Consider the following 27,148-nt stretch of genomic DNA (forward strand, 5'->3'; position numbering starts at 1 on the left):
AAAATAGATAAGCCTCTAGCCAGACTTATTAAGAAGAAAAGAGAGTCAACACAAATCAACAGTATCAGAAACGAGAAAGGAAAAATCACGACGGACCCCACAGACATACAAAGAATTATTAGAGAATACTATGAAAACCTATATGCTAACAAGCTGGGAAACCTAGGAGAAATGGACAACTTCCTAGAAAAATACAACCTTCCACGATTGACCCAGAAAGAAAAAGAAAATCTAAACAGACCAATTACCAGCAACGAAATTGAAGCGGTAATCAAAAAACTACCAAAGAACAAACCCCCCCGGCCAGATGGATTTACCTCGGAATTTTATCAGACATACAGGGAAGACATAATACCCATTCTCCTTAAAGTTTTCCAAAAAATAGAGGAGGAGGGGATACTCCCAAACTCATACTATGAAGCTAACATCACCCTAATACCAAAACCAGGCAAAGACCCCACCAAAAAAGAAAACTACAGACCAATATCCCTGATGAACGTAGATGCAAAAATACTCAACAAAATATTAGCAAACCGAATTCAAAAATACATCAAAAGGATCATACACCATGACCAAGTGGGATTCATCCCAGGGATGCAAGGATGGTACAACATTTGAAAGTCCATCAACATCATCCACCACATCAACAAAAAGAAAGACAAAAACCACATGATCATCTCCATAGATGCTGAAAAAGCATTTGACAAAGTTCAACATCCATTCATGATAAAAACTCTCAGCAAAATGGGAATAGAGGGCAAGTACCTCAACATAATAAAGACCATCTATGATAAACCCACAGCCAACATTATATTGAACAGCGAGAAGCTGAAAGCATTTCCTCTGAGATCAGGAACTAGACAGGGATGCCCACTCTCTCCACTGTTATTTAACATAGTACTGGAGGTCCTAGCCACGGCAATCAGACAAAATAAAGAAATACAAGGAATCCAGATTGGTAAAGAAGAAGTTAAACTGTCCCTATTTGCAGATGACATGATACTGTACATAAAAAAACCTAAAGACTCCACCCCAAAACTACTAGAACTGATATCGGAATACAGCAAAGTTGCAGGATACAAAATCAACACACAGAAATCTGTGGCTTTCCTATACACTAACAATGAACCAACAGAAAGAGGAATCAGGAAAACAACTCCATTCACAATTGCATCAAAAAAAATAAAATACCTTGGAATAAACCTAACCAAAGAAGTGAAAGACTTATACTCTGAAAACTACAAGTCATGCTTAAGAGAAATTAAAGGGGACACTAACAGATGGAAACTCATCCCATGCTCGTGGCTAGGAAGAATTAATATCGTCAAAATGGCCATCCTGCCCAAAGCAATATACAGATTTGATGCAATCCCTATGAAACTACCAGCAACATTCTTCAATGAACTGGATCAATTAATTCAAAAATTCATATGGAAACACCAAAGACCCCGAATAGCCAAAGCAATCCTGAGAAAGAAGAATAAAGTAGGGGGGATCTCACTCCCCAACTTCAAGCTCTACTATAAAGCCATAGTAATCAAGACAATTTGGTACTGGCACAAGAGCAGAGCCACAGACCAATGGAACAGACTAGACAATCCAGACATTAACCCAGACATATATGGTCAATTAATATTTGATAAAGGAGCCATGGACATACAATGGGGAAATGACAGTCTCTTCAACAGATGGTGCTGGCAAAACTGGACAGCTACATGTAGGAGAATGAAACTGGACCATTGTCTAACCCCATATACAAAAGTAAACTCAAAATGGATCAAAGACCCGAATGTAAGTCATGAAACCATTAAACTCTTGGAAGAAAACATAGGCAAAAACCTCTTAGACATAAACATGAGTGACCTCTTCTTGAACATATCTCCCCGGGCAAGGAAAACAACAGCAAAAATGAGTAAGTGGGACTATATTAAGCTGAGAAGCTTCTGTACAGCAAAAGACACCATCAATAGAAGAAGAAGGATCCCTACAGTATGGGAGAATATATTTGAAAATGACACATCCGATAAAGGCTTGACGTCCAGAATATATAAGGAGCTCACACACCTCAACAAACAAAAAACAAATAACCCAATTAAAAAATGGGCAGAGGAACTGAACAGACAGTTCTCCAAAAAAGAAATACAGATGGCCAACTGACACATGAAAAGATGCTCCACATCGCTAATTATCAGAGAAATGCAAATTAAAACTACAATGAGGTATCACCTCACACCAGTAAGGATGGCTGCCATCCAAAAGACAGACAACAACAAATGTTGGCGAGGCTGTGGAGAAAGGGGAACCCTCCTACACTGCTGGTGGGAATGTAAGTTAGTTCAACCATTGTGGAAAGCAGTATGGAGGTACATCAAAATGCTCGAAACAGACTTACCATTTGACCCAGGAATTGCACTCCTAGGAATTTACCCTAAGAATGCAGCAATCAAGTATGAGAAAGATCAGTGCACCCCTATGTTTATCGCAGCACTATTTACAATAGCCAAGAATTGGAAGCAACCTAAATGTCCATCGATAGATGAATGGATAAAGAAGATGTGGTACATATACACAATGGAATACTACTCAGCCATAAGAAAAGGGCAAATCCAACCATTTGCAGCAACATGGATGGAGCTGGAGGGTATTATGCTCAGTGAAACAGGGCAAACAGAGAAAGAGAAATACCAAATGATTTCACTTATCTGTGGAATATAAGAACAAAGGAAAAACTGAAGGAACAAAACAGCAGCAGAATCACAGAACTCAAGAATGGACTAACAGGTACCAAAGGGAAAGGGACTGGGGAGGATGGGTGGGTAGGGAGGGATAAGGGGGGGAGAAGTAGGGGGTTATTAAGATTAGCATGCATGGGGGGGTAGGAGAAAAGGGAGGGCTGTACAACACAGAGAAGGCCAAGTAGTGATTCTACAACATTTTGCTATGCTGATGGACAGTGACTGTAAAGGGGTTTATAGGGGAGACCTGGTATGGGGAGAGCCTAGTAAACATAATATTTGTCATGTAAGTGTAGATTAGTGATACCAAAAACAAAACAAAACAAAAAAAAAGGGGCAGTTCCTGTGTGGTAACCTCCAGTGAGTTCTACACAAGGGTATAAAGGGCATATAAAAGTGTAGGCAAAGGGTCTGTTTGTGTTTATACAGAAGATCAAAGCCTAATTGGGCTACCCCGAAAATGAACTAAGATACGATATGAAAAAGAACTTTCAACATCAGCACTCTCTGGAAGACTCATGCCAGAAGATGATTATCAAAAAACCCCAACAAAGATCCACGCACTGCTACAGCTGTAGATGCACTCATCCCACCAGCTCCTGGACTTGCCATGGGAATGAAGGAGATATCTAAGCTGGCCTGTGCATACAGTAAAACAACAAATTTGACTGGATCTATACTGTTGGAACTCAACCAAGAATTAGGAGAAGTGCAAATTGTAGCGCTCCAAAATCTTACAACTACATACTATTTACTGTTAAAAGAACATAAGGGATGTGAACATTCCCCAGGAATGGGTTGTTTTAATTTGTCTGATTTCTCTCAGACTGTTCAAGTTCAGTTGGACAATATCCACCATATCATAGATAAGTTTTCACAAATGCCTAAGGTGCCTAACTGGTTTTCTTGGTTTCACTGGAGATGGCTGGTAATTACAGGTATGCTTTGGTTATGTAACTATACTCCTATTATGTTAATGTGTGTGCGCAATTTAAGTAGTAGCTTAAAACCTATACATGCTGAAGTTACTCTACAAGAAGATATGTCAAAGAAATAATCAATCTTCCCATGTTTTCTTCCACCTGCTACTTCTATAGTTTTTCTTCTTCCTTCCTAATTACAACCCTTAAATAGAATTCGTGCCTCATATCAAGTTTACCGAGTATCATAATTCTTCCAAGTGGTAAAGATACCTCAAGAGAAATGCTGGGCATAGAAGCTACAGGGCATAAATATGCAAAGAAATAAAAAGCTAACCATTTCAAACAATAAGGCTTCTCTCTCACTTACCAACTTTACATTTCCCTGTATGGCCCCAGAAGATGACTGGTTAGCCAGAGACGGGTAAGATTCCTCAAGGGAGGAACAACCTAAGACAGGCACAGTCACAGGGGGGTCATCAGGTGAGAAATTGGGGATCAACAGAGGTGACGCTTAGAACCTCACCCACCTGTTCTCAGAGAAATCTTCTGCATACGTGGATGTTTTATTGCCCTTGTCTAGCTTGGATTAACACATAGTCTACAGGCACACACCTGATCATCTACATTTGCTCTCTTACAACACTAAACTATGTTTTCTACCTTTATCTTGTATCTACCTACCACTTCAGCATTTCATTAAAAATAATAATAATAAAGAGAGAAATGTGGTATCCACATATAAATCAAGTATAAAAACCAAATGAGTATTCATATTTGAACTGACTGTTTATAGTTCATAATGCATGAGCAAAACCGAAGGTTTCTGTGATGACTGCCCTTGTACTGTTCACCATGTAACTTATTCACTATGTAAGAATTTGTTCTCCATGTAAGAACTTGTTTGTTATGCCTCAGAAGATTGGAGACCGACGAAAATTAGGCTTGGGGTGAATTAATGATTGTGCATTGAGCATTGACTCCCCTATACAGAATTTTATTGTTGTTAACAACCATTTGATCAATAAGTATGAGAGATGCCCTCAAAAAAAAAAAAAGACAGACTTCCAATGGTAAAATAAATAAGTAACCGGGATGTAATGTATAGCATAAGGAATATAGTCAATATATTGTAACAGCTTGGTAGGGTGATAGCTGGAACCTAGAATTATGTATATAAATGTTTTATCACTGTGTTGTACACCTGAAACTAATGTAATGTAATACTGTGCGTCAACTACCCTTCAATAAAAAATAATTATCTAAAATAAAATAAAATGAAATAAATGAAGGCAGTAAAAAAAAAAAATTCTGTCTTGTGTTTAATAACTGGTGACTCATTTCTCTTTAAGACCTTTAACCTCTTAAAAATTGTCAAGAAGACAAAAAAATTGCAGCACAGACAATGGGAAACAATAGAAGATGGGAGTTCTAGGAATATGATACTAATAGCATCGTCACCTGTGCTACTTAAAGTGGTTGTAGAATCACCACCCAATTTATTCCCACGGGAAAGTCTATCCTGCAATATGAAGCTCTGAGCTATGGGAGGAATTTAGAAATACATCCTTTGCTTAGCAAACAATTGTCTCTTAAAAATACAGGAAACATCCTGGAAGGACCAGAATCGCCATATGTTTCCTATTTGATGAGGAGAGATAGTTCACTTCTTGAAAAGCAGGTTGTATGTAGGGGTGTGGCTCTGCGTGGTGATGGCATTGAGAGGAAGGAAGCAGACTTCAGTGCTGATGGGGCATGAGGCAGCCTCAGGCCCTGGGCTGCAGGCTCTACACAGGCTGAGAGAGTCTGTCTCCACAGCCTCCTGAGACAGCAGCACTGTTAGCTTCATTTCTCAATTAAGGAAAGAGGCTCAGGGGCTGAACCACTTGTGTCTGTCCAGTAGCTAGTGACTGGCAAAGCAGGACGTGGACCAACATTTGTCATTAAAGTTGGGCTGGGCCATGAAACAGATAGGTGCTTCTAGCCCAATTTACCCATGCAGATGATGAAAAGATGAGGTGTGGCTTCATCTTGGGTTGAATGGCTGGCAAACAGTAGAATATGCACTTTGCCGCAGCCTCCAAATCTAGTGTCATTTCCACTTATCCGGACTCAGAAGGAAAGCGCTTCCTGACTCGAGATCTGGGTGGGCTCCAGCATAATGGGGTCACTGCTCAGGTGGCCTTAGCAGTCAGCTGGTGTGGACTCGCCCTTCCCAGGTTAGAGCTTGTTATATTTACCAACTGATTTCTTTTCTCTCCCTGTGCAGTTTTCTCCTCTGACAAGCCCCAGTTACCATGAATGCAAGTGAATTCCGAAGGCGTGGGAGAGAGATGGTGGATTATGTAGCTGACTACCTAGAAGGCATTGAGGGACGCCAGGTCTACCCTGATGTGGAGCCTGGCTACCTGCGCCCCCTGATCCCTGCTACCGCCCCTCAGGAGCCAGACACATTCGAGGACATCATGAATGATGTTGAGAAGATCATCATGCCAGGGGTAAGTCCATCCAAGGTTGGAACACAGGAAAGCTGGCATTAATGTAACACATGTGTTACCTCGCCTAATCCTCACCACCACCTCTGTGCAGAGAAACTTACGATTTCTATTTTATAGTTGGGGAACTGAAGTCCAGAGAGGTTAGGTGACTAGCCTAAGGGCACACAGCTAGTAAGTGATTCAGCCAAGACTGCAGCCCAGATCGTGTGGCTCCGAGCACCATGAGTGTGCTTGTTCCCTGAGACCCAGGGTTGGTCCCCAGACCTGTGACCCTGGCCCTGGAGTGCACACTCATGTGACCGTTGAAGAGCACAAGCTCCTTCTGGCTGGTTTCTCAGATAAAGCATACTGCTACCATTCTTGTGTTTAGCAGAGGGTAGGTCACATGTATGGAAGAAAGTTTTTATCTTATTTGATAAGGGCAATGTGGGACTGCTATGCAGAGGCTGACCTCTGAAGCAGACCTTTTACCTGAAGCCAGTGAGTCACTGTTCTGTGTGAGGCGCATGGGGGCAGGACCAGAGGGGACCCAGGAGCAGTCCCTCATAGTCTCTGAGGGGAGCAGACAGTTCCAATTCAAAGGACACCCCCTACCACTTTGTAAGAAATAAGGGTTTTCCCTGCCAAGAGGCTCCCTAAAAGTGTGTACATGAACATGGCAAGAGGGGTCTCACCCTTGGGGCCTCTTCTCTCATTTGCAAGCAGGATGCTGAGGCCTTGAGACTCCTGACCTGTGGGCCAGGTCACAGAGCCACTGAGCACAACCCCGAGACCAGAGGGCCTCTCGGTAGGGTTGTATACATCCCCGCCTCCCTGGAGCTTCCCTGACATTTGTGCTGGGAGCCAGCGCAGGGTTCTGAAACTCGCTTGGAGGTTGTGCAAACATGCTAAGCTGCTCTAGGATTTAGTGTGGTTAAATGTCAGGCGGAGGGGCTACTCTACTCTGGCTGCTGTACAAAGTCCACAGGCAGGGCATCAGACAGGCACGTTCACTTCTCATGGCTCTGAGGTGGGAGCCAGCTTCCAGGTGCCAGCTGCCTTCCTGCTGTGTCTTCACGTGGCCCTTCCTCCCTGCAGAGTCCCCCATGAACCCATCTGCTCCTAAGCACCATCCAAAGGCCTCATCTCCTGTCCCATCATGCTGCAAGTTAGGGCTTCAATGAAGGAATCAGAGGGGACGCAAACATGCCATCCACAGGGGTGACTATGGAGACCGTGGAGTCGGAGCTGTTCCTGCTGGGTTAGACGGGCGACCACTGGCAGAGCTGTGTCCGGAGCTGCACGGGCTTTGGGCCAGGGCCCAGGTGGGGATCCTGGGCCTGCCAGTTGTTGGATGGGTGATTGCAGGGTGAGCTTTCGGCCAGCCTGTCTGCAGAGTGAATGTAGAGGCAGGCATCTTGAGCATGGTGTTAGTTGAGTGGAAGACAGAGGCATGTGTCCCCAGTCAGGGTAGCTCTCCTTCTGCCCTGCCCCATGTGGGGTGGATCGGGAGGGGACATGGAGTCTCCTGGTGCTTGCCACCCCCTTGGGCCTCTTCCCCCCCCAGAAACCAGGAAAGCAAGTTCTGCGAATGCATTGGCACAAAGATCAATAGAGTAACACTAGAGAGCAAAGCGTTTTCTTTGACCTGAAAGTTTACTTTTCTTGTCAGAATTTTAAAAGAAAACATTTTCCAGGTCCCGAAAAGTGTTGTGAGCCCTGACACTGGGCCTCCCACCCCTCGCAGCCCCTCCGCTTTCCCACCGGCCTCTTGCCATAGCCCTGAAAGTTGCCACTGTGCCAAGCATCTCACTGTTCTCCGCAGACCGTCCCCGGCCCCTCCCTGCCCCTCGGCTCACCCGTTCCGCCACCCCGAGGGCTGCCTCCAGCCGCTGCCCTGACCCTGGCCACCCCACCCCGCAGGCTGGATTGGGTCCCTGGGGCACCTGCCACCCTTCCACCATGGGCAGCAGGAGCGTCCATGCTGGCTCCTGTGCCCCCAGGGTCCTTCCCTGTCTGTCCCAGCCCTACAGAGGCGGGGCGAGGGTCCATGGTGTGGTGGGCCCCGGTCTTCAGTCCACACGACCCATGAGTCCTGCTGAACACTTCCACGGCCTGGGGAACCCCCAGGCAGCCACCTCCCCAGTCCTGGCATGCTCGCGCCACATCTTGCACAAAGGACAGTTGAGAACTGATGCCATAGAGGAGAAAATGCTTGCATGTTGCCCCAGAGAATGACGATGAGTAATGTTGACAGAACACCTCCCCAGCCTTTGGGGGTCGTGAGAGGCCTGGGGAGGTTAGGGCTGAAAGACACTGCAGGACATGCCTTACTTTACCTGAGCAGCTGCCAGAGCTCTGGATGACGCCCTTAACTGCCTCAGGTGACCGAAGAAATCCCTGGGGCTACCGGCCTGGCACTCTAGGAGTGCACCTCACATTGGTGACTTATGTGGGCCGGATGGAGGACAAGGGTGGGGACGCAGAGCAGGGCCGTGCATGCTGGGCCCTGAGGAAGAGCTCACAACACCCTATGGAGACTGAACGACAGCCCCGGGTACTTTCTGTCTTCCACTGTGGGGTGGGGCTGTCCCCGGGGCTCTGTGCTCCCTGATGGCAGGAGTGGCATCAGCAAGGACAAATGAAGGAGCCCAAGCTGGGCCACACTCCCTGTTTCCCTCTCCTCCCTGATCTTCTGAAACTCAGAGAGATTCCTGGCCCACCCTCCATCCACAGCTAGGTCTCCCCCCCAGGGTGCCTGGCCCCAACGGGTATGTCCTGGCACATGTCTCCCCTCCTCCTGAGGCCTGTGCACCACACTGTTGTTCCCTCCGCTCCGGCCGGCCAGCCTGGGGGATGGAGAACAGGAAGGTATGGGGTTCAGAGAGCCGTGCTCAGCAGGACGAGAGGCTGTATAGCAGAGCGAGGAGGTGGCAGGAAGACCAGCTGAAGAAACCGTGAAAATCATGGCTTTTTTGTGTTTTTTTTCTAACATAGAATTTATCTTTTTGGAGCAGTTTTAGGAAAATCCGGCTTCTTACCCAGGGAGATGGGGCTCAGCTGCAGCTCCTTTCCTGATAAGGGCACCTAGCCAGTATTTAAAACAGGGTTGGTTTGGGGACTTCATCTGCTGCGACAAACCAAGGCTGCCTGGGCCCCCGTGGGCGGCTGGCTGCAGTTACCACACTGTCTCCTGCACAGGTGACCCACTGGCACAGCCCCTACTTCTTCGCCTACTTCCCCACGGGCAGCTCGTACCCGGCCATGCTGGCGGACATGCTGTGTGGGGCCATCGGCTGCATCGGCTTCTCCTGGGTAAGCATCAGGGTGATCCTGGCAGTGGTGGGTGGCATGGCACCTGTAGTCATAGGATGTGAGCATGTGACAGTGCCACCTGTGGGAGGGGAGAAGGATTCAGCCCTGGAGAGGGTGCCTCATAAGGAAATTCGGAATGCAGGGAAACAGACTTTCTAGAACAGTATCAACAACCAAAAGCCAATTGTGCACAGCAGTGCTTTTTTAGAAGTACTTGGTGTGAATTAAAATCACAGTCGTGCCCTGGAGTGTCTGCTGCCCAAGCCTGGGAATTTGCATTTCCATCAAGCAGACGGAGGATTTCTCTGCAGTCTGCAGTGTGAAAAATGCTACTGCCCATGTCCCAGTCCACCTGTCTGTAGCCAGGGCTGGGGACCCCGGAAGGCTCCCGCCCATCAGGACTGCCGAGGGCTGCAGAGCAGGCTGCCCCAGAACTGGGGTCGGCCCCTGCCTCCGGCCAGCAGCCCCACCCACCAGGTCTGGAGACTGAGCGCTGAAAAGGTCCCTACCCAGAAGAGCGGTCAGGCCTGGCACTTCCTTGTGGCCCTGCTCCCAGGCACAGTGCTGCGGCAGAGCTTGCTTCCTTCTTCCCAAAGTGGAGCACTTGTAAGCGGAATGGAACGCTGACTGTCCAGGGTCCCAGGGCTGCGCACCTGCAGGGACTTCTCCAAAGGCCAGGGTCTGCCCTTGGCCTTTTTATCCAGAGTGCCCACTTGCTTGCGCCTTGGAGCCGAGTGGCCTCATGGTGCTGACTCCCGCTGAACAGGGCCTGAGGACGTAAAGGAGAGGTCAGTGTGTGAATGCAGGACCATGAGCTTTGGGAGCCAGCATCTGCCTCCCCACCTGCCGCTTGCTTGCTCTTTAGACTGGGTGTCTGGAGCTGCCTGGGGGGTGTGGGGATCAGCAGCCCAGGGAGGGGTTGGAGGGGTCATCCCTGGCTCCCTACTGCAGCGTCTGAGCTACTTCTGTATCAGGCACCCTGAGGCCTCCCTTTCTGCTGGGAGAGCAGAGTGGCCTCTGTGACCTTCCTTCACCTCTGCTGAGCACACCACCTTCTGAAGGACATTTTCTTCCATTAGACATGAAAGGGAATTTCATTTAGCCATCCTGTCCCCTTCCGGGTGACTTGGCATCTATCCTACTGTACCTGTTCTTTCTGAGGACAGTCTATTTCTCTGGAGACTTGGAGGGCTGCCGCATTGTCTCTAGACTATACCAGCCTTAGACATGGGTCCTAACTGGGAGTGTGGGTCCCCATGCCTGGGAGCGGCTTAGCCTGAAGGCGTAGGCAACTACCAGGGAGAGAGTCTGCTTGCTCTTACCATCAGTGCACCATGAGCCGGTGTGCGTGTGGAGCAGGGAGGCCCTGGGCACCCCTGTGAGAGCCACATGGAGTGGGAGGCTCCGTCCATCCCAAGGGGGAGCCCAGGCCAGCCTGCCCCCTCCCATGTGCAAGGACAAGGAAGCGGAGAGCACATGAGGTGTCATTCTGAGACATTAAGAGGCAAGGTCAGTGAACTGCCCAGGGCTCCCAGGAGCTTCAGGCTGCCCAGCGCCACCTCCTCAGCTCAGTCCTGTCCATTCCACTCACCTGGGACTATGAAGGAGGGTCCTCTACTGAGTCTTTCTAGATGCTTCTGTAAATATACAGATAACTAAATGAACCAGAACACAGTGCTGGCGCATGCAGCCCAGGGCAGTCGGGTTATCACCTTCCTTCCCAACCCTTCTCCCATGAGTCTTGGTCAAGGACTACATGTTTGGAACATGTGTCTGGTATTTGAATAGCATCTGGATTGGGTGATTTTTATCTGAGGACAGTGGAAAACTAAACCCTGCTGTTGTTTCTGAAATTCTCCAAGACCCAGCCCAGTGCCCCAACACTGGCCTCTAGAGATTTGTGTCACAGAACTGGGGAGGAAGGGATGTCTCGGGGACCCAAGTCTGCAGGCAGAGGATGACAAGGTCACTGATAGATGCAGACCCTTGCACAACCTGTGGCAGGTCTGCACTTCAGGAGTGTGGTTTCCTGTATCTCCGAACTCATGAGCTTGCCCAGAGTGGCCCTCATGACAGCCTTAGAGCCTTTGGGATGGAGGAGTCCTCTGTGGGCTGTCCAGGGGCCAGGGCCTGCTGCTACTTCTTTCTAGCACCCCAAGATGGGAGGGCACACCATCGTGTTAATTCCCACCCAGGGATAGGCCTTTTAGAAGTACTTAAAATCTTTTGTTAAATTGACCAAAGCTAACTGACAGAAGCTCCGAAGTTATCCTCTGTGTCACACCCCTTTGTCAAGAGCTGTCATGAAACTGGGGCAGCTGGCCCTGGGCTAATTCCTTCCCTCCCTCCCACAGGCTGCAAGCCCAGCATGCACGGAGCTGGAGACGGTGATGATGGACTGGCTCGGCAAGATGCTGCAGCTGCCGCAGGCGTTTCTGGCTGGGAAAGCGGGAGAAGGGGGTGGAGTGATCCAGGTAGGGCAGGGGTTGGCCCCCAGGTGCCCCCAGTGGGAGAGAGGTGCAGATACTTCCTACTCCTGAGAGTAGGGGAGGCCGATCTGCTGGGAAGCCTAGGGTCTAGACGGGATCTCATGTAGCCTCTCCCTCACCCTCGCCCGTGTGTGTGTGTGTGTGTGTGTGTGTGTGTGTGTGTGTGTGTGTGTGTGTGCGCGCGCGCGCCCGTGCACGCACACGTGTTCCATAGATTTGTGGCTACTGCTAAGCATGAGCGCAGAAACTTGCTCAGTGGTGCCCAGCTGACTGGTCCCGGAGCTGCAGTGGGAGCCCACATCCATCCCAGAGCAGGGCCATCACCTCTCTCACCGCTCAGGGCTATCCTCTGGGCAGTAAGTGGCAGCTGTGACCCTGTCCTTCAAAGGTTTCCAGAAAGTGTCACATCTGTGAGACCAAAGATGTTGCCTTTTCTAGGCACCTATTTAATTCATTCCTTTCATTTGGCATGTACCATTGAGACACATCTGGGGTGTGACAGACACAAGTGACAGTCACAGTAGGCTGTGACGGGGTCTGCAGGGCCAAGGCCAGTAAGGAGATCTGGCCTTTGTGCTGTTTTATTTCCTAGCACAGAAGATGGTTCTACTGAACCTACCACCCTTCCAGACACCATTTTTCTTGTATCCACTCTATGATAATAATACTGGGGGAAAAAGGGATTTCATTTCTTAGGTACCATCTTGTGGGGAAGTTGGGGTCCCTATGGCCAGGATCCTCACTGAACTTAAACCACTTGAAGATGTAACTGGCCCATTGCTAGGCTTCTGCTTCCACACCTGTAGGCAATAAGCTATTGCACTACATAGAGAGCTCAGCCCACTGCTCTGGGTGGAGGCAGAGATGCTAGTGCTCGACCTGCCGCCGGGAGAACAAGCCGGGTAATAAACCCTTTCATCCCAAAGATACATTCTACTGTCACTTCTTTGGTCACACTGAATCCACAGCGAACGTGCCGGGGGCTGAAACCCATTGGCAAGACATATCTTCCCAAAGGCCCTGAGAATTCCTTAAGGCAGCTATTTTCTGCCCATTTGACGGAGGAGAACTCTGAGGCACAGTGCCTTGTGTCAATCACCTGGCTGATGGGGCCAGACTCCTCCAGGAACAAGCCCAGGGCCCAGTCCTGAGAGTGATGCTTTCACAGACCAGGGCGTTTGGAATCCCCCTTGTGTCACTTTTCTGTTGCTGCTCTAACACGTTCCAGTGGCTTAAAACAACACAAACCTATTATCTTACAGTTCTGTAGGTGGGAGTCTAAGTGGATCTTACTGCGCTAAAATCAAGGCTGTACCCTGGAGGCTCCAGGAAAGAATCTTTCCTTGCTTTTCTAATTTCCAGAAGCTTCCCACACTCCGTTGCCGTGGCTCCTTCCTCCATTTGCAAAACTAACAGTGTTGCATCTCTTTGGCCCTCCTTTCAGGGTCCCATCTCCCTCTGACCACAGAGGAGAAAGGTTCTTCACTTTCAAGGACCCATGAGATTAGATTGGGCCCACCCAGTTAATGCAAGATAAGCCCCTCTTATCAAAGTTCTTGATCACATCAGCAAGATCCCTGTTTCCATGTAAGGTGATATTCACACGGTCAGGAGTAAGACATGGACATATAGGAGACTTTATTCTGCCAACTATGTGCAGTATGCGTCAGAGTAATGGACAGAGTCCTGCACTCTACCTCTGAGATTCAATTTAATAGTCTTGGGGGTCAGGAATATGCATCCTAACATGTGCCTCAGATCATTTGGACACAGTGGCCTCAGACCCACTTTGATAAACAGGCTGCATGCTTTGATAGGTGGCTGACTGATCCACAGGCCCACGTGGCTAGGCTCAGCCCCATTCTCTCTGTCCTCTCAAGCACGTCTTTGGTTGGGCACCTTCTGTCCAGCTGCACTGGACACTTTTCTTCTTGTCAGAGTTTACATGCCCCAGCCAGCTGCCTTTTAGAGGCCACGCACAGGTAGGACATCCCGGCGCCCTCTGCCTTGGGGAGGGAGGCTGCTGCACAGGCCCCATCCGTGCCGCTAGCTGCATCTCATTGAGGTGGGGGTCCTTGCTTCTCCGTCTCTGGTACAGTGGTCCTGATTCTCCAGAGAACACGGTGCCGTCCTTCCCTAGTAAAGAGCAGAGCCCAGGTGCTGACAGAAGAGACAGCTGCCGGGGCAAGGGAGATGGGGGGACATCTGGGTGGGGTCTTCGGCTTGGAATTCTGTTTGACTCAGTTCCAGCCCGGGGCTGAGCTAACACTTCACAACAGCCTGGACACTTGTGGCAGATTTGTTTTTTCATGATAATTCCACGTGCTTTGCTAAGATCTGCTTTTTTGCTTGTTCCCTTTATTTTGAGTCGCTCAACCCCAGCATTTAGTAATTACCCTGCATTAATCTGAAATCCCGCTCTAGCTTCACTGGGGGATGTTTCCCTCTGCTAGACCTCAGCTCAGGTTTGTGGGAACTTCTAGGCACTTTGTTTTCACGAGTCTCTATTCCACAGGGTGGGTACCTCTTCCGTGATTTCTAGCTCTCTTGTATTGCGCTTTTTTTGGGTCATTATCTCCTCGATATTTTGAAGGAATTTCTTCTTTTTTCTTTATCTTGTTGCTTCAGTTTACTATATTGCCAATTTATTGTCTTCAAAATCATTTTTGGTTCTGCTGTTCCACTTAAAAAAGTCCCCTTTCTACTTATGAAAAGCGGATGTCCATTATAAAAATGGACAGTACACAGGGACATTTCAGGGCATACTTCCTCCTATCATTATTTCAATACCTCTGTGTGTGTAAGTATAAACAAGATTAGGATAATAGAGTATATACATATTTTCTACATGGCATTTTGCTTTTTTATTGTGAGCATTTCTTGCTTAAATATCCTTGGAGATTATTGTTATTGCATGATTTCTATGACATGTCACAACTCATATAAATAATATATGAGATATTTATGCTATACCAAGGTTTTGCTCTTGTAAATATTATTTCAGGATGAGGTGCAACAATCTTCTACAAAAATTATCAGGTTCTTGCAGGGGCTTTCCTGGTTCATGTTCCACCAAATGTTAAAATAGAACAAAAATAAAAAGAGGCTATTTCTGGGTCACTGGATGATCTCACAACTAGAGCAATTTCACATTCACTTTTTCCACCAGCCCACTGTGATTCCTCTAACTTGGTGTTTCTCAAAAATCTTACAAATGTTTCATCATCGTAGGTGCATCTATTATAAGAATAGTGATTTTTATTGAATGCCTACCATGAGCTAGGCTTTATGTAAGCTTATTTCTCGTGCTTTATAGGATCATTTCTCAACCTCCAAATATTTATGAGGATTGATTGAATGATCAGCAGTCTTTTTCATAGCTGAGGAAACTGAGGCCCATAAAGGTAGTGTATTGTGCCCAAGAGCACAAGCTGATTTAGAAGAAGGCTGGTACAGATGTGAACCAGGCCTGGGAGCATCCCAGCTTCCCCTGATTCCATGCTCTGCTGGGCATTTGCTTGGGTTCAAGTGTCTGGAGGTACACATGCCACCATCGGGTCAATCTGTTAGTTATTTGTACTTTAAAGACAGTCCTATTTCCCAGACACACCAGCAGCCCCAGCATTTGGTTGGGAGTAATCCTGGCATTTCCCAGCCCAGGTTCCTACAAACCCGTTTGGAGCTCAATCTACGCAGTTGCGCTGGACAAAAGCAGGAGATGGTGTCTCTGCTTGTGGCAGGCAGTCCACACTTCCCAGCTGACAAGGCTGATTCTCTGTAATTTGTGAGGCCCCAAAGAGCACTCTGGTTTGGTGACAGACATGGAGCCCAAGCCGTGGGGGACTCTGAGCCCCACGGAGCCGTAACGGCAGCTGCTGAGCATCTGTACAGTGAAGGGCATCTGAGTTAAATGGCAGGTCATCCTCTGAGCTGGGCAAACAGGGCCAGAAAATGGTCTCTTAATTGGGCTTGAAAGCTTTCATGGAAGAAAAGCCAATTTCCCGCCATGTGCAGGGTGACACTTAAAAAACCCAGAGGATGAAAGGACATCTTGCTCACAGCATCAGCAGACAGCGTCAGCCTTCTGCTGCTTAGCGGGCTTGCCATGGCAACCGTTGTGTGCTGCAATAACGCAAAGGTGTCATTACCCCTCTCAGCCCTAGAGCCACAGCCCTGCCCCTCTTTGGACAAGGATCTGCCTCCAGCAGAGGGCCCAGGGAGGGGCCCACTTGCCTTCCTGCTGCACTTGGCCAAAGCCTGCTGGCTGCCTCCGAGCTGTGCAGTCTGGACACTTCCCTCGACAGTTTCTTTCCCTGGGCATTTTACTTTTTTGATCACTTTTGCTGCTTAAGGAGGGGAGTTTTTCTCCTGACATGGACAGAGCCCAAAGGGCACCTGCAGTGAATTGTCATGGTGGTCCCAAGCCTTTCAGTGGGATGTGGTTCCAAGGCCCCTGATGGAGGGTAGAATTTGGGGGTGGGGGTTGGCAACCCCTTGAGCATGCTGAGGAGAGAGCAGGGAGGGTTCTCATCACCAGGAGCTGTGCCTTCCATGTTCTGTTTCCGGAGGGAATGAGCGAGACCTTGGGCAGATCCCTGGCGCACAGTGTGGGGCTCAGGAGGAAGGCTGCACCTCAGGAGTGGGAGAGCCAGGGCCTGCCTGCAGGGAGCCTGTGCCCCCTGCCATGCTGCTTCCAGCTGACTTCTTTAACCAGAGCCAAAATGATTGCTGATGAAAATACAGCTGGTAGAAATGTAAAAGCAGTTTGGAGACTGAATTAAGACTATATGTGTATGTTTGCATCCATGCTTTAGAGCTACAGAACCATGAGTGAATGTACGTATATTTAAATGTCACCTGTCTTCCTGAAGGATATGAGTTGGCTTGAGTAAAAGCATAGACATTGTAAAAAGAAGCTGGAAATCTGGATCAATGAAGGGAAGGTAAAAGGTTAGCAAGCAAGGCTGACCTCTCCCATTGGTTTATTGTATATTTCTCTGTAAAACTCTAAAATCTTGTAAATCATTCTCATAGTCAACAAAATCTACTTTCTTTTTTCTTTCTAAAGCTCATCTGTTCAGTCCATGGGTTTCCTCTAGGATTTACTAAAAGATATGGTGATCGCAAGCAGCAGGAATGGAGGAAGTTGAGTATAAATCTGGGGAAGCCCCCCAAGCCTGGGAAGGACAGACTGGGTTTCACTCCCAGCCATGCTGGTCACTAGCTAGCTGCTGGCCTGGGGCAAGTTAGAAGCTCTCTCTGACCATTGGTTTCCGACCTGAAGATGACAACATTCAAAAATGGGATTATTTGCAAATTAAGTGGGATGATGTGGTGGGAGCTAAACCCACATCACCTTTCATCCAATCCCAATCTCAGATGGATGAAGTTGGCACTATTCTTTATGACTTTGCCAAAATAATTTGTTGGCGTTAGTTGTCTTAGTCCACTGGGCTGCTATGATAAAATACCACAGACTAGGAACTTAAGCAACAGAAATTTATCATTTCTAAGTTCTGGAGGCTGGAATTCCCAGATCAAGGTGTGGGCAAGGCATGTTTCCCAGAAACCTCCTTGTTTGGAGAGTAGGCAGCCATCTGCTCTCTGTGTCCTCACGTGGCCCTTTCTCACATGTCTGGTGTCTAAATTTCCTCTTCTTATAGGATACCAATGAGATTGGATTAGTGCCCACCCTAAAGGCTTCAACATATAAAATTTGGGAGATAGAGTTTGGCCCATAACATTAGGAATGGAGGGAAGTCCTCCAAGGTGATTTCCAAGTCTCGAGGAAAATGCGCCCTAATTTATAAACTAATGCACATTTCTCTGTCCAAGATGTAACAACACAAAGCTGGGCTTGGATGCTGGTACCCCAGGCCGCCATCTCCTCTTCTGATGATGGAGGAGTGGCACTTCCTAGGCCAGACTGAGGCTTCCACGGAAGCTGCCTGCAGAGCGGCACACCATGGGATGCCTGGTACATGCTGGGTGTGGCAGTGCTGGCCACTGCATTCCTTAAAATACATGAAGGATTGTTGGGACAGTAAGAGCTAAAGTGGCAGTCACAGGTGTCCACTTTCTTCATGCAAAAGATACTGAACTTGGCATTTCAGACCCATCTTTTAAGAAAATATGGACAATATTACGTCTCCCAACAGTGGAGGTACTCTGAACTGTGAAGCTCACTTTGACCTCTTCTTTGATTTAGGGAAGTGCCAGCGAAGCTACTCTGGTGGCCTTGCTGGCTGCGCGGACCAAAGTGGTGCGCCGCCTGCAGACCATCTCCCCGGGGCTGACGCAGGGCGCCATCATGGATAAGCTAGTGGCCTATGCGTCGGATCAGGTGAGTGTCTCGGCCCCAATCCCCACAGAGCCTCCAGGATCTGAGGGTTTCATGTCAAGTCAAACCAAGACAAAACCCTGCAACATCATTTCAAATCTAAGAACTGTTCCTCAGGGATCACTGAGATGTCTGCACTGAGAGAGGGTGTGAGTGCTCAGGGGGAACGTGGCAGATTGAGTTGAAGAGAAAATGAATGTGCTATGAGATCAGTGTGCTGGGCCTGTCGCCACCCCCACCTGCAGTGGCTTACGCTGAGATCCACAGCCTGCCTTTGGAGCCACTTTATAGATGCCAGATATGGGTTCAGATCCCAGCTCTGCTAGTTTAAGTTTTAGATCTCAGGTGAATTGTATTAATTATCTGAACTGTCAGTGAGGGACACGGAGCTGCTCCCCTGGGTGTTGCTGCTCAGCCAGCTAGCGGCCAAGCATAAGGTCAAGGGTATGCACTGCTGGTATGATTCCATGGACCAGCCCATCTGAAAAATTTCAACAAAATTGTGTGAGAGGAAACAGAAGGGAAGAGAAAGGAGCAGCATGAGGAAAGTAACTCCAGGAGAGAAACTATAGTCAAGAGGGCACCAAAAAGAACTGACCACTCTCAGGGACATAGATTCTGCAGTAATAGGTGCTGGAGCTTCTCCAACATATTTATCTTCAGTGCGTTTCTGAAGCCAAGCATTTCCACGATGACAAATTTGTCCTAGTTACTAAATATATGTAGCCTGAAATAAATGCAATAGCCATATTTTAATGCTTAAACAGGAGGGTTATCTCTGTGTATGTGCCTACACATGAAGAAGGGACAAGAGGAGACTTTACAAATATGCACAAGTAGTTTTGATAAATGCATGTTTAGCTAAGACGCTATGAATGTTAGGGAGTAGCCTCTCCCCATGGGGACTCTGAGGGACTTTAGCCCTACAGAAAATGATTTGGTGAGCTTTTCTCAGTTCTCCCAAGGATGGAGCATGCCTACTTCCACCAGAGGGCATGGGACTTAGGGGACTGCATTGTGTACACTGATGGCCATGGGCTGGAGGGCAGGCTTCTGGGGCTCTCCGGCCAGGTCTCACAGGAGCAGGGCCTGACACAGTGCTGTAGGTGTTTGCTGTTTATTGAGGGGTGCTCTAAAGGGCAGCTGAAGGAGGGAGGGAGACACAATGGGGTTGGGGGAAGGAGCGAGCAAGGATGTGGTCTCTGGGAGAGCATGGCCCCTGGGGACTGCCCAGGTGCAGCAACCACCTCAGAGCTGCCCCCTCCTTAAGGCAAGGAGCCAGCCTTGGTGTATCTGTAGTCAGTCCTGCATGAGGGCAGCAAGGCAGCTTTGTCAGCGGGTGGCTGGGAGTCACGGTCAGCCAGCTTCTGGACAGTGGGGTGGGCAACCAGGCTGTGCCAGGGAACCAGGGCAGGACGCTGAAGCGTTTGCCCAGAAAGTAGGTTCACATGCAGAGAACCATCTCTTGTGGACAATATACAGTGCCTGTGGCTGCAGTGATAACTCCTGCTGTCAGCGCCACAGAGGTCCACACCAGCCGTCCTGCGACTCCTATCACAGACCAGGCCCCTGCTGTGCTCTGAAGGCAGCAGAGTGTTGGAGGCAGTGGGGCTGTCTGCCGAGCCAGGGTGCCCAGCCACTGTGTGGAGCATGCCTACAAGACTTTACCTCTGCTGCTTTCTCTGCAGGCACACTCTTCGGTGGAGAGAGCTGGCTTAATTGGTGGAGTGAAATTAAAATCAATCCCTTCAGATGACAAATTTGCCATGCGTGCTTCTGCCCTGCAAGAGGCCCTGGAGACAGACAAGGCTGCTGGCCTGATTCCTTTCTTTGTAAGTTCAACTGCACGGGTTGCATATGGCTCCTTGGGAGACTCCGAGCCCTGCCTGGGCCTGCGGTAGAGCCCCGGGGGCCAGGACCTCTTAGGCAGCTGTTGTGGTCACAGGCTAGGTGGTACTTATGCTGGCAGGCAGCTTCTCCTTGAGCAAGGCTGGAGCAAGGCTCCATTTATTTTTCCTTCTGCTTGCGTTAACTTCAGAAAGAAGTAAGCGGAGAACCCCAACCTGGAGGACTCTGCTAAGATGAGAAGACTTCTTTCTGCTTCCTGTAAAAAGTGACACCAAAGATCGCCCCTTGGCAGCACTCTGTGTCATGGTAGATGCCCTGTCATGAGGAGTGTGTGACACACCAGTGAACTGAATTAAAAATGAAGCATAGAAGGCCTTGCTGCCTACATCAGTGTTTTCAGTACATGCTAAGAAATGCCATTTGAGAGAGATGTGTTATAAGCACACAGGGACTAGTTACAGGTAAAATATCTAACCAGTCAAGTAGTACCTGGTTTTCTTGCACACAGATGGGCATTTTCCAGTGGGGATGAAATAGTTGGCATTATTGAAGTGAGAGCCTGGGAATTGTCATTCCTTATGACCAGTATGCAGTCATGTGTGATGGCAATTAAGGTGTAATCTAGGCCCCAGCACCATGGCATTCAGCCTGGCTACACGTTGGACTTAACCTGGGGCGCTTTGAAAACAGGCTGATATTCAGGCCCTGTTCCAGGTCAATTTTACCAGAATCTCTAGGGATGGAGACAGACGTTGGAGATGTTTCACAGCAACTTCTACATCCTGGTGTGCATCTAGGGCTGAGAAGCATTGCCCAGATGACAGAATCTTCAGTATCTGGGTGTTGCCTCCTTATTAGAACAATTGGTGTGGTAGACTTCAGGGGCTAATTATAATAATGCCCATTACTTTTTATTTAAGAATTAATCTTTGAAGCGAACTTTTTTTTTTTTTCTCCAAAAAAATCTGGTCAATTCAGATTGACTACCATTTGTAGAATATTTAACATGTGACTGGGTAAGGCATGGAGGGTATGGTTTTATGGTTTGACCCTGATTCAAGGACTTCCCAGGGGAACCAGGTATGGCTGTGATGTAGAGGGATTGGCAGCTGTAAGGTAGAAAGATCCAGATGTAGCACGTGACATTAATGATTGATCCTGTACTCCACCTACTGCTGGGGGAAAAAACCATTTATGTAGCTGAGACCCAAAGGAAAATCAAGACATTATTATGAGGCACCTAATAGACGGAAAATGCTGTGTTGGTCCAGTGCTATACACACTGACATGTTTGATATACCAGTGCAATTAAAATATACATTTACAATTATCCTGCAAAAAAAAAAAAAAGCACTCAAGAAGCAAAGTAACTATGAATTAAACCAATTATTCATTCATCCATTCACACTTCTGCATCTAGGAAGTCATCACTACAGTCATGAAGACAAATGAATAAAATAACTTCTAGTAACGAAGAAAAAATTCAAACCTTAACTCTCACTTTGTGGGTTATTATGCTGTGTTAAAAAAAACCATAATAAAAGGGCCAGGTCATTCTGAAGAATGAGGCAGGAGGCAGCCAGCCGGCGGATGAAGGCTCCCCGGTCATCTAATCCCAGGGGTCTTTCTTAGTCTGCTTGCCTGGCTTTGTTTTTCTCTGTCACATGACACATACTATTTGTTGTGTTTGTTTACTGCCTCCCTCTTCCCACCAAACTGGGAGCTATGTGAATGGAGGGGTCGCTTAACCCCTGCTTTCTCCTCGCTCCTGGCGCCAGCCCATGCCTGACCCTGAGCAGAAACTCAATAAATATTTGTCAGGTAAATAAAGATGAAGAAGGAAGATCATTGTAGGTGGAAAGAAAAATTACCCTTAAAATTTCCACATAGAATTTCAGTATAGTTTAAAAGGATTCTATTTAAATGAGATAAAAGTTTTGAACCTACACTACAAAATTAAGACTTATTAGAATATCCTGTGAGATATTGAGACAGTGAGAAATAACTGTATTGAAACATACTCATAGATTTGAAGAATGAAAGGAATGGAAGAAACATCACATAAAATGATGTGATTTTATTTCATAAAAATCATGAAACTCATAAAATTAAAAGACAAATGCTGGCAAAAAATACAGTGTATATTATAAATCTTATAAAGAAGGCTCACATATCAATATGCAAAAAGGCAACATTTCATGGAAAAGTAGATGAGATACACAAAGAGTTGGTTCCAAATTCAACCACAAAAAGCCAGTGAGAGCACACCAACTCTAAAATCCTCTAATAACCAAAGAACTGTAAAGTGGCTCCTAAGAGAGGTATGCTAGCATCTCACACTGGGTACCTATGTCTGTTTCTTCTTTTATATCTTCTGAGATTTATTTTATGTATTTGGAAGTTTAGTTAACAGCTACATACAGATTTTGAATTGTTGTATTTTGCTGGTGAATGATTTGCCATTAAGAGATGCCCTCTTTATCTCTAATAATGCTTCCACTTTAACTGACATTACTATAATCACATCAGTTTCCCATTGGTTAGTGGTCATATATTTTTTCTATCCTTTAAAACTTTCTGTTCTTTTTTATCTAAGGTATGTCTCTTGTAAGCAAGCATATGGTTATTGCCGTTTCTTTTTGTTTGTTTATAAATCCTACTCTATTTTGTCCATTTACTTAACGTAATTATGGATACATATAAATGTGTATCTACAATCTTACTGCTTGGTTTCTATCTGGCTCACCTCTTAAGTAATTATTTTTCTCTACTTTCATGTCTTTTCTTAGATTAACCAAATCTTTTGTATCATTCTACTTTCTTCATTTTTAGCTGGTTCATTTTATATTATTTTATTATCATGCCTCCTCCTGACCTTTTGTGTAATTATTGTCATACATTTTAATTCTACATGTATTGAAAACCCCATAAGATATTATTGTTATTTTACACAGTTGACCCCTGAACAACACAGGTGTTGGAGTGCTGACCCCATGCAGTCAAAAATTTGAGTATAACTTTTGACTGAAACTTTACAACTAATAGCCTACTGTTGACTGGAAGCCTTATGATAACAAAAATAGTTAACACATATTTTGTATGTTATATGTATATATACTGAATTATTATAATGAAGCACACTAGAGAAAAGAAAATGTTTTTTCAAATTGTTACAAATCTCCAAAAATGTTTCCAATATATTTACTGAAAAAATATATGTGTAAGTGGATGCATGCAGTTCAAACCCATGTTGTTCAAGGGTTAACTGTATAGCCAACATTTATTTATGTAAACCTACATATTCCTTTTTCCATTGATCATTTTTTCCTGTTTTCCTCTTTTCATCTGGGATCCTTTACTTCCATCTGAAAAACTCTCTTTAGAATTCCTTTTACATTTAGATATGATTAATCATCTCAGTTCTTATTTTTCTGAAGATGTCTTTATTTTGCCTTTACTTTCAAAGGTAATTTTGCTGGGTATACATTTCTAGAGTGGAAGCTACTTTCTTTTGGCACATAAAATACCTAACACCATCAACATCTTTCTTCCATGAGTTCTGTTGTGATGTCAGTTGTCATTCTCAGTGAAGCTTTTATGAATGACATGTGGCAATGTGACTTTTTCTTTCTGGCTGCTTGTAGCATTTGCTTTTTGTCTTTCTTTTTAGGCAGTTTTGCTATGATACAAGTAGAACTGTTTGCTTTGTGTTATTATTGCTCGGATTTCACAAAACTTCTTGAGTCTGTAATTTGTTGTCTCTCATCTATTCTGGAAAATTCTTACCCATTGTCTTTTCAATGTTTGCTTCTGCCTTTTCCTCTCTCCTTTAGAGTCCTTTCTGGGACTCTGATTATACAGATGTTAAATCTTTTCACTGAGTGCCAAATATTTCTTATGCTCTTTAACATATTTCCATCCATTTTATAAATCTCCATGCTCAGTCTGACCATTTACAATTTACCAATTCTCCCTTTAGCCATGTCCAACCGATAAATGAATATATCATGTTCTTAATTTTAAACATTGAAAGGTTTTAACTTTTTATTTTGCATAATTATAGATTCAAAAAAATAACAAAGTTAGTACACAGAGGACCTTTTACCCTCCACCCAGTCTCTCTCAATGGTTACATCTCCCATAAGTAGAGTACAATAACAGAACTGGGAGACAGACATTGGTACTACTCATCTGGGTAGTCCTCTGTCATTTGTGACACATGTAAGTGCACGTGACCACTCCTACAATCAGGAAGCAGAACTGCTCCATCCCTACAAAGATCTCCCTGGTGCTATCCCTTTACTCACACTCACCTTCCTCTCCCACCACCCCTCAACCCTGGCAACCACTAATCTGGTTTCTATCTCTACACTTGTTTCATTTTGTGATTGTTATATAAATGCAATCCAACAGACCTTTTCCCTCCACATAAAGCCCTTGAGATCCACACAAACTGCTGCATTATCAGTAGTTGGTAGTTTTTATTGCTGTACCTTGGGGATTTGGTACCATATTCTTTGACCACAGTTTAACTGTTTATGAATTGAGGGACATATAGTTGTTTCCAAGTCATGGCTAGAACAAAATAAAGCTTAGTGAATATTTGTGTACAGGTGTTTGGGTGAACATGTGTTTTTATTTCTCTGGGATAAATTCCCAAGAGTGCAACTGAGGATTATGTAGTAGTTATATGTTTACTTTTTAAATAATCTGCTAAATTGTTTTCCTAAGTGGCTGTACTATTTTACAGTTTATAGTCAGGGGTGGTGGGAGAGCATGGTGAATGTGAATAAAGGGATAGCACGAGGGAGATCTTTGTGGGGATGGAGCAGTTCTGTTTCCTGACCTTAGGGATGGTTACATGCACCTACATGTGTCACAAATGACAGAGGACTACACATATGCATTGTACCAATTTCACTGGCAATGCATGGGAAATTTAGGTTCTTAGCATCCTCAGTAGCTTTTAGTATTGTCACTACTTTAAATTTTAGATGTTTTGATAGAGGCACAGGGATGTCTCGTCATGGTCTTAATTGGCACTTCCCTGATGACTCATGATGTTGCACATCTTTCCATGTGCTTATCTGCTAACCATATATCCATATATTCAAATATGTCTTCTGTCTTTTGCCATTTTCTAATTGGATGGATAATTATAATTATATTTATAATTAATATATCAATATTGATACATTATGCAATATAATGAATTATAAGAAATATATATTTGGACATTCAGATGAACAAATATATATTTCCAAGGTATATTTGGTTTTCACCCACAGTTCTCAAAAACAGTTCAGAGCCTTAAAGGTATAATGGTCTTTTGTCATGTTAATGAGAGACTTCTGAACTCCACCCAAGGTTCAAGGATGGGGGGAAAAGGGGGACTGGAGGTTAAATCAGCCAATGGCCAGTGATCCAGTCAATCATGACTGCAATGAAGCCCTCACAAAAACACCTGAGAAGAGCCATTCACTCTCTTGAATCGTGTTTCTCTCTTGGAGAGAGCTTCCATGCTTGGGAACCAAAATGCTTCCACATGCCACCAGGCCAGGCCCTTAACTCCATGAGGATAGAAGCTCCTTTATTTGGGACCCTGCCCTATGTATCTCTTCATCAGGCTGTTAACACCATATCCTTTATGGATTCTTTTATTAAACTGGGAAATGTAAGTGTTTTCCTGAGTTCCGTGAGCCACTCTGGCAAACAAATCAAACCTAAGGGGAAGTTGCTGGAACCTCCAATCTGTAGCTGGTAGATCAGAAGCACAGGTAACTGCCTGGGATTTGAGACTGGTGTCTGGAGTGGGGCATGGAGGGCAGTCTTATAGGGTGGAACCCTTAACCTGGGGAGTCTGGAGCTGTCCCCAGGCAGAAAGCATCAGAATTGAGCTGAGTTCTTGAACAACCTGCTGGTGTTTGAGAATTGCTTAGTGTTGTGCATGGGAAGAACCGCTCTCTCTCTCTCTCTCTCTCTCTCTCTCTCTCTCTCTCTCTCTCTGTCTCACACACACATGCACACACACACACATTGGAATCGTGTCTGGAAACACAAAAGGAGTTTCTTTGGAATACATGTTATTATTACCTAAAGTCTATGGCTTTTGACAAATGTCTAATGACATGTATACACCATTTCGGTATCATACAGAACAGTTTCACTCCCCTAAAAATCCCCTGTACCCCACTTACTTATCACTCCTACCCTCCACCCCAGCTCTGGGCAAACTCTGATCTTTTCACTGTCTCCGTAGTTTTGCTTTCTCCAGAGTGTCAGACAGATGTACTCATACAGTATGTAGAACTTTTAGATCGGCTACCTTTACTTAGCATTATACATTAAAGGTTCCTCTATGTCTTTTAGAGGCTTTATAGCTAGCTCTTTTTAAAAAATCACTGAACAGTATTCTTTTGTTTGGAGACACCACAGTTTATTTATTCACCATTTGAAAGACATTAAGGTTCTGCACTCCTGAAGTGGGGGTTTTCCAACACTATCAAGCAATTCACTCAGTTCTGATATTATCTACCTGGAGATAGCATCAGATCCCACAGGTTAAGGGTCAGTCCTGCAAGAGTGCCCCCCACTTCAGATGCCAACTGCAAGTCCAGGTTGTCACCTGGGCTTCTGAGCAACTGCTTTAGGTCAAAGGTTCCAGTGGTGCCCTCCTTGGGTTCACTTGTCTAGAGTGGCTCAGAGAACTCAGATAAATATTTTACTTACTAGATCACCAGTTTGTTGTAAAAGAATATAACTCAGAAACAGCGAGATGGATGAGATGTAGAAAGCAATGTATGGGGAAGAATGAGGAGTTTCCACGCCCTCTCCTAGCACACACTCTTCCCACATCTCTACATGTTCAACAACCTGGAAGCTCTCTGAACCCCATTCTTTTGGATTCTTACGGAAGGTTCACTACATAGGCCAGATTAAATCATCGATCATTGGTGACTGAACTCAGTCTCCAGCCCTGCTCTCTTCCCCAGAGGTCAGGAGGGTGGGACTGAAAAGTTCTAAC

At 46.0% G+C, this 27,148-nt stretch overlaps 1 protein-coding gene across 4 annotated transcripts in view; it reads left to right on the plus strand.

The window, feature by feature from the left end:
* DDC (dopa decarboxylase) overlaps positions 1–27,148 on the plus strand; it is a 102,144-nt gene that overhangs the window by 22,823 nt on the left and 52,173 nt on the right. For all 4 annotated transcript variants that reach the window (XM_036918818.2, XM_036918816.2, XM_036918817.2 and 1 more), the window contains exons 2-6: positions 5,925–6,153; positions 9,334–9,447; positions 11,802–11,921; positions 18,145–18,279; positions 19,965–20,108. In XM_036918818.2, the coding sequence (XP_036774713.2) occupies positions 5,953–6,153; positions 9,334–9,447; positions 11,802–11,921; positions 18,145–18,279; positions 19,965–20,108 (714 nt within the window). In that variant the 5' untranslated portion in view covers positions 5,925–5,952. The remainder of the gene's footprint in view (positions 1–5,924; positions 6,154–9,333; positions 9,448–11,801; positions 11,922–18,144; positions 18,280–19,964; positions 20,109–27,148) is intronic.

The sequence above is a fragment of the Manis pentadactyla genome, chromosome 7 (assembly GCF_030020395.1).
Source record: "Manis pentadactyla isolate mManPen7 chromosome 7, mManPen7.hap1, whole genome shotgun sequence".
Classification (NCBI taxonomy): Eukaryota; Metazoa; Chordata; class Mammalia; order Pholidota; family Manidae; genus Manis; species Manis pentadactyla.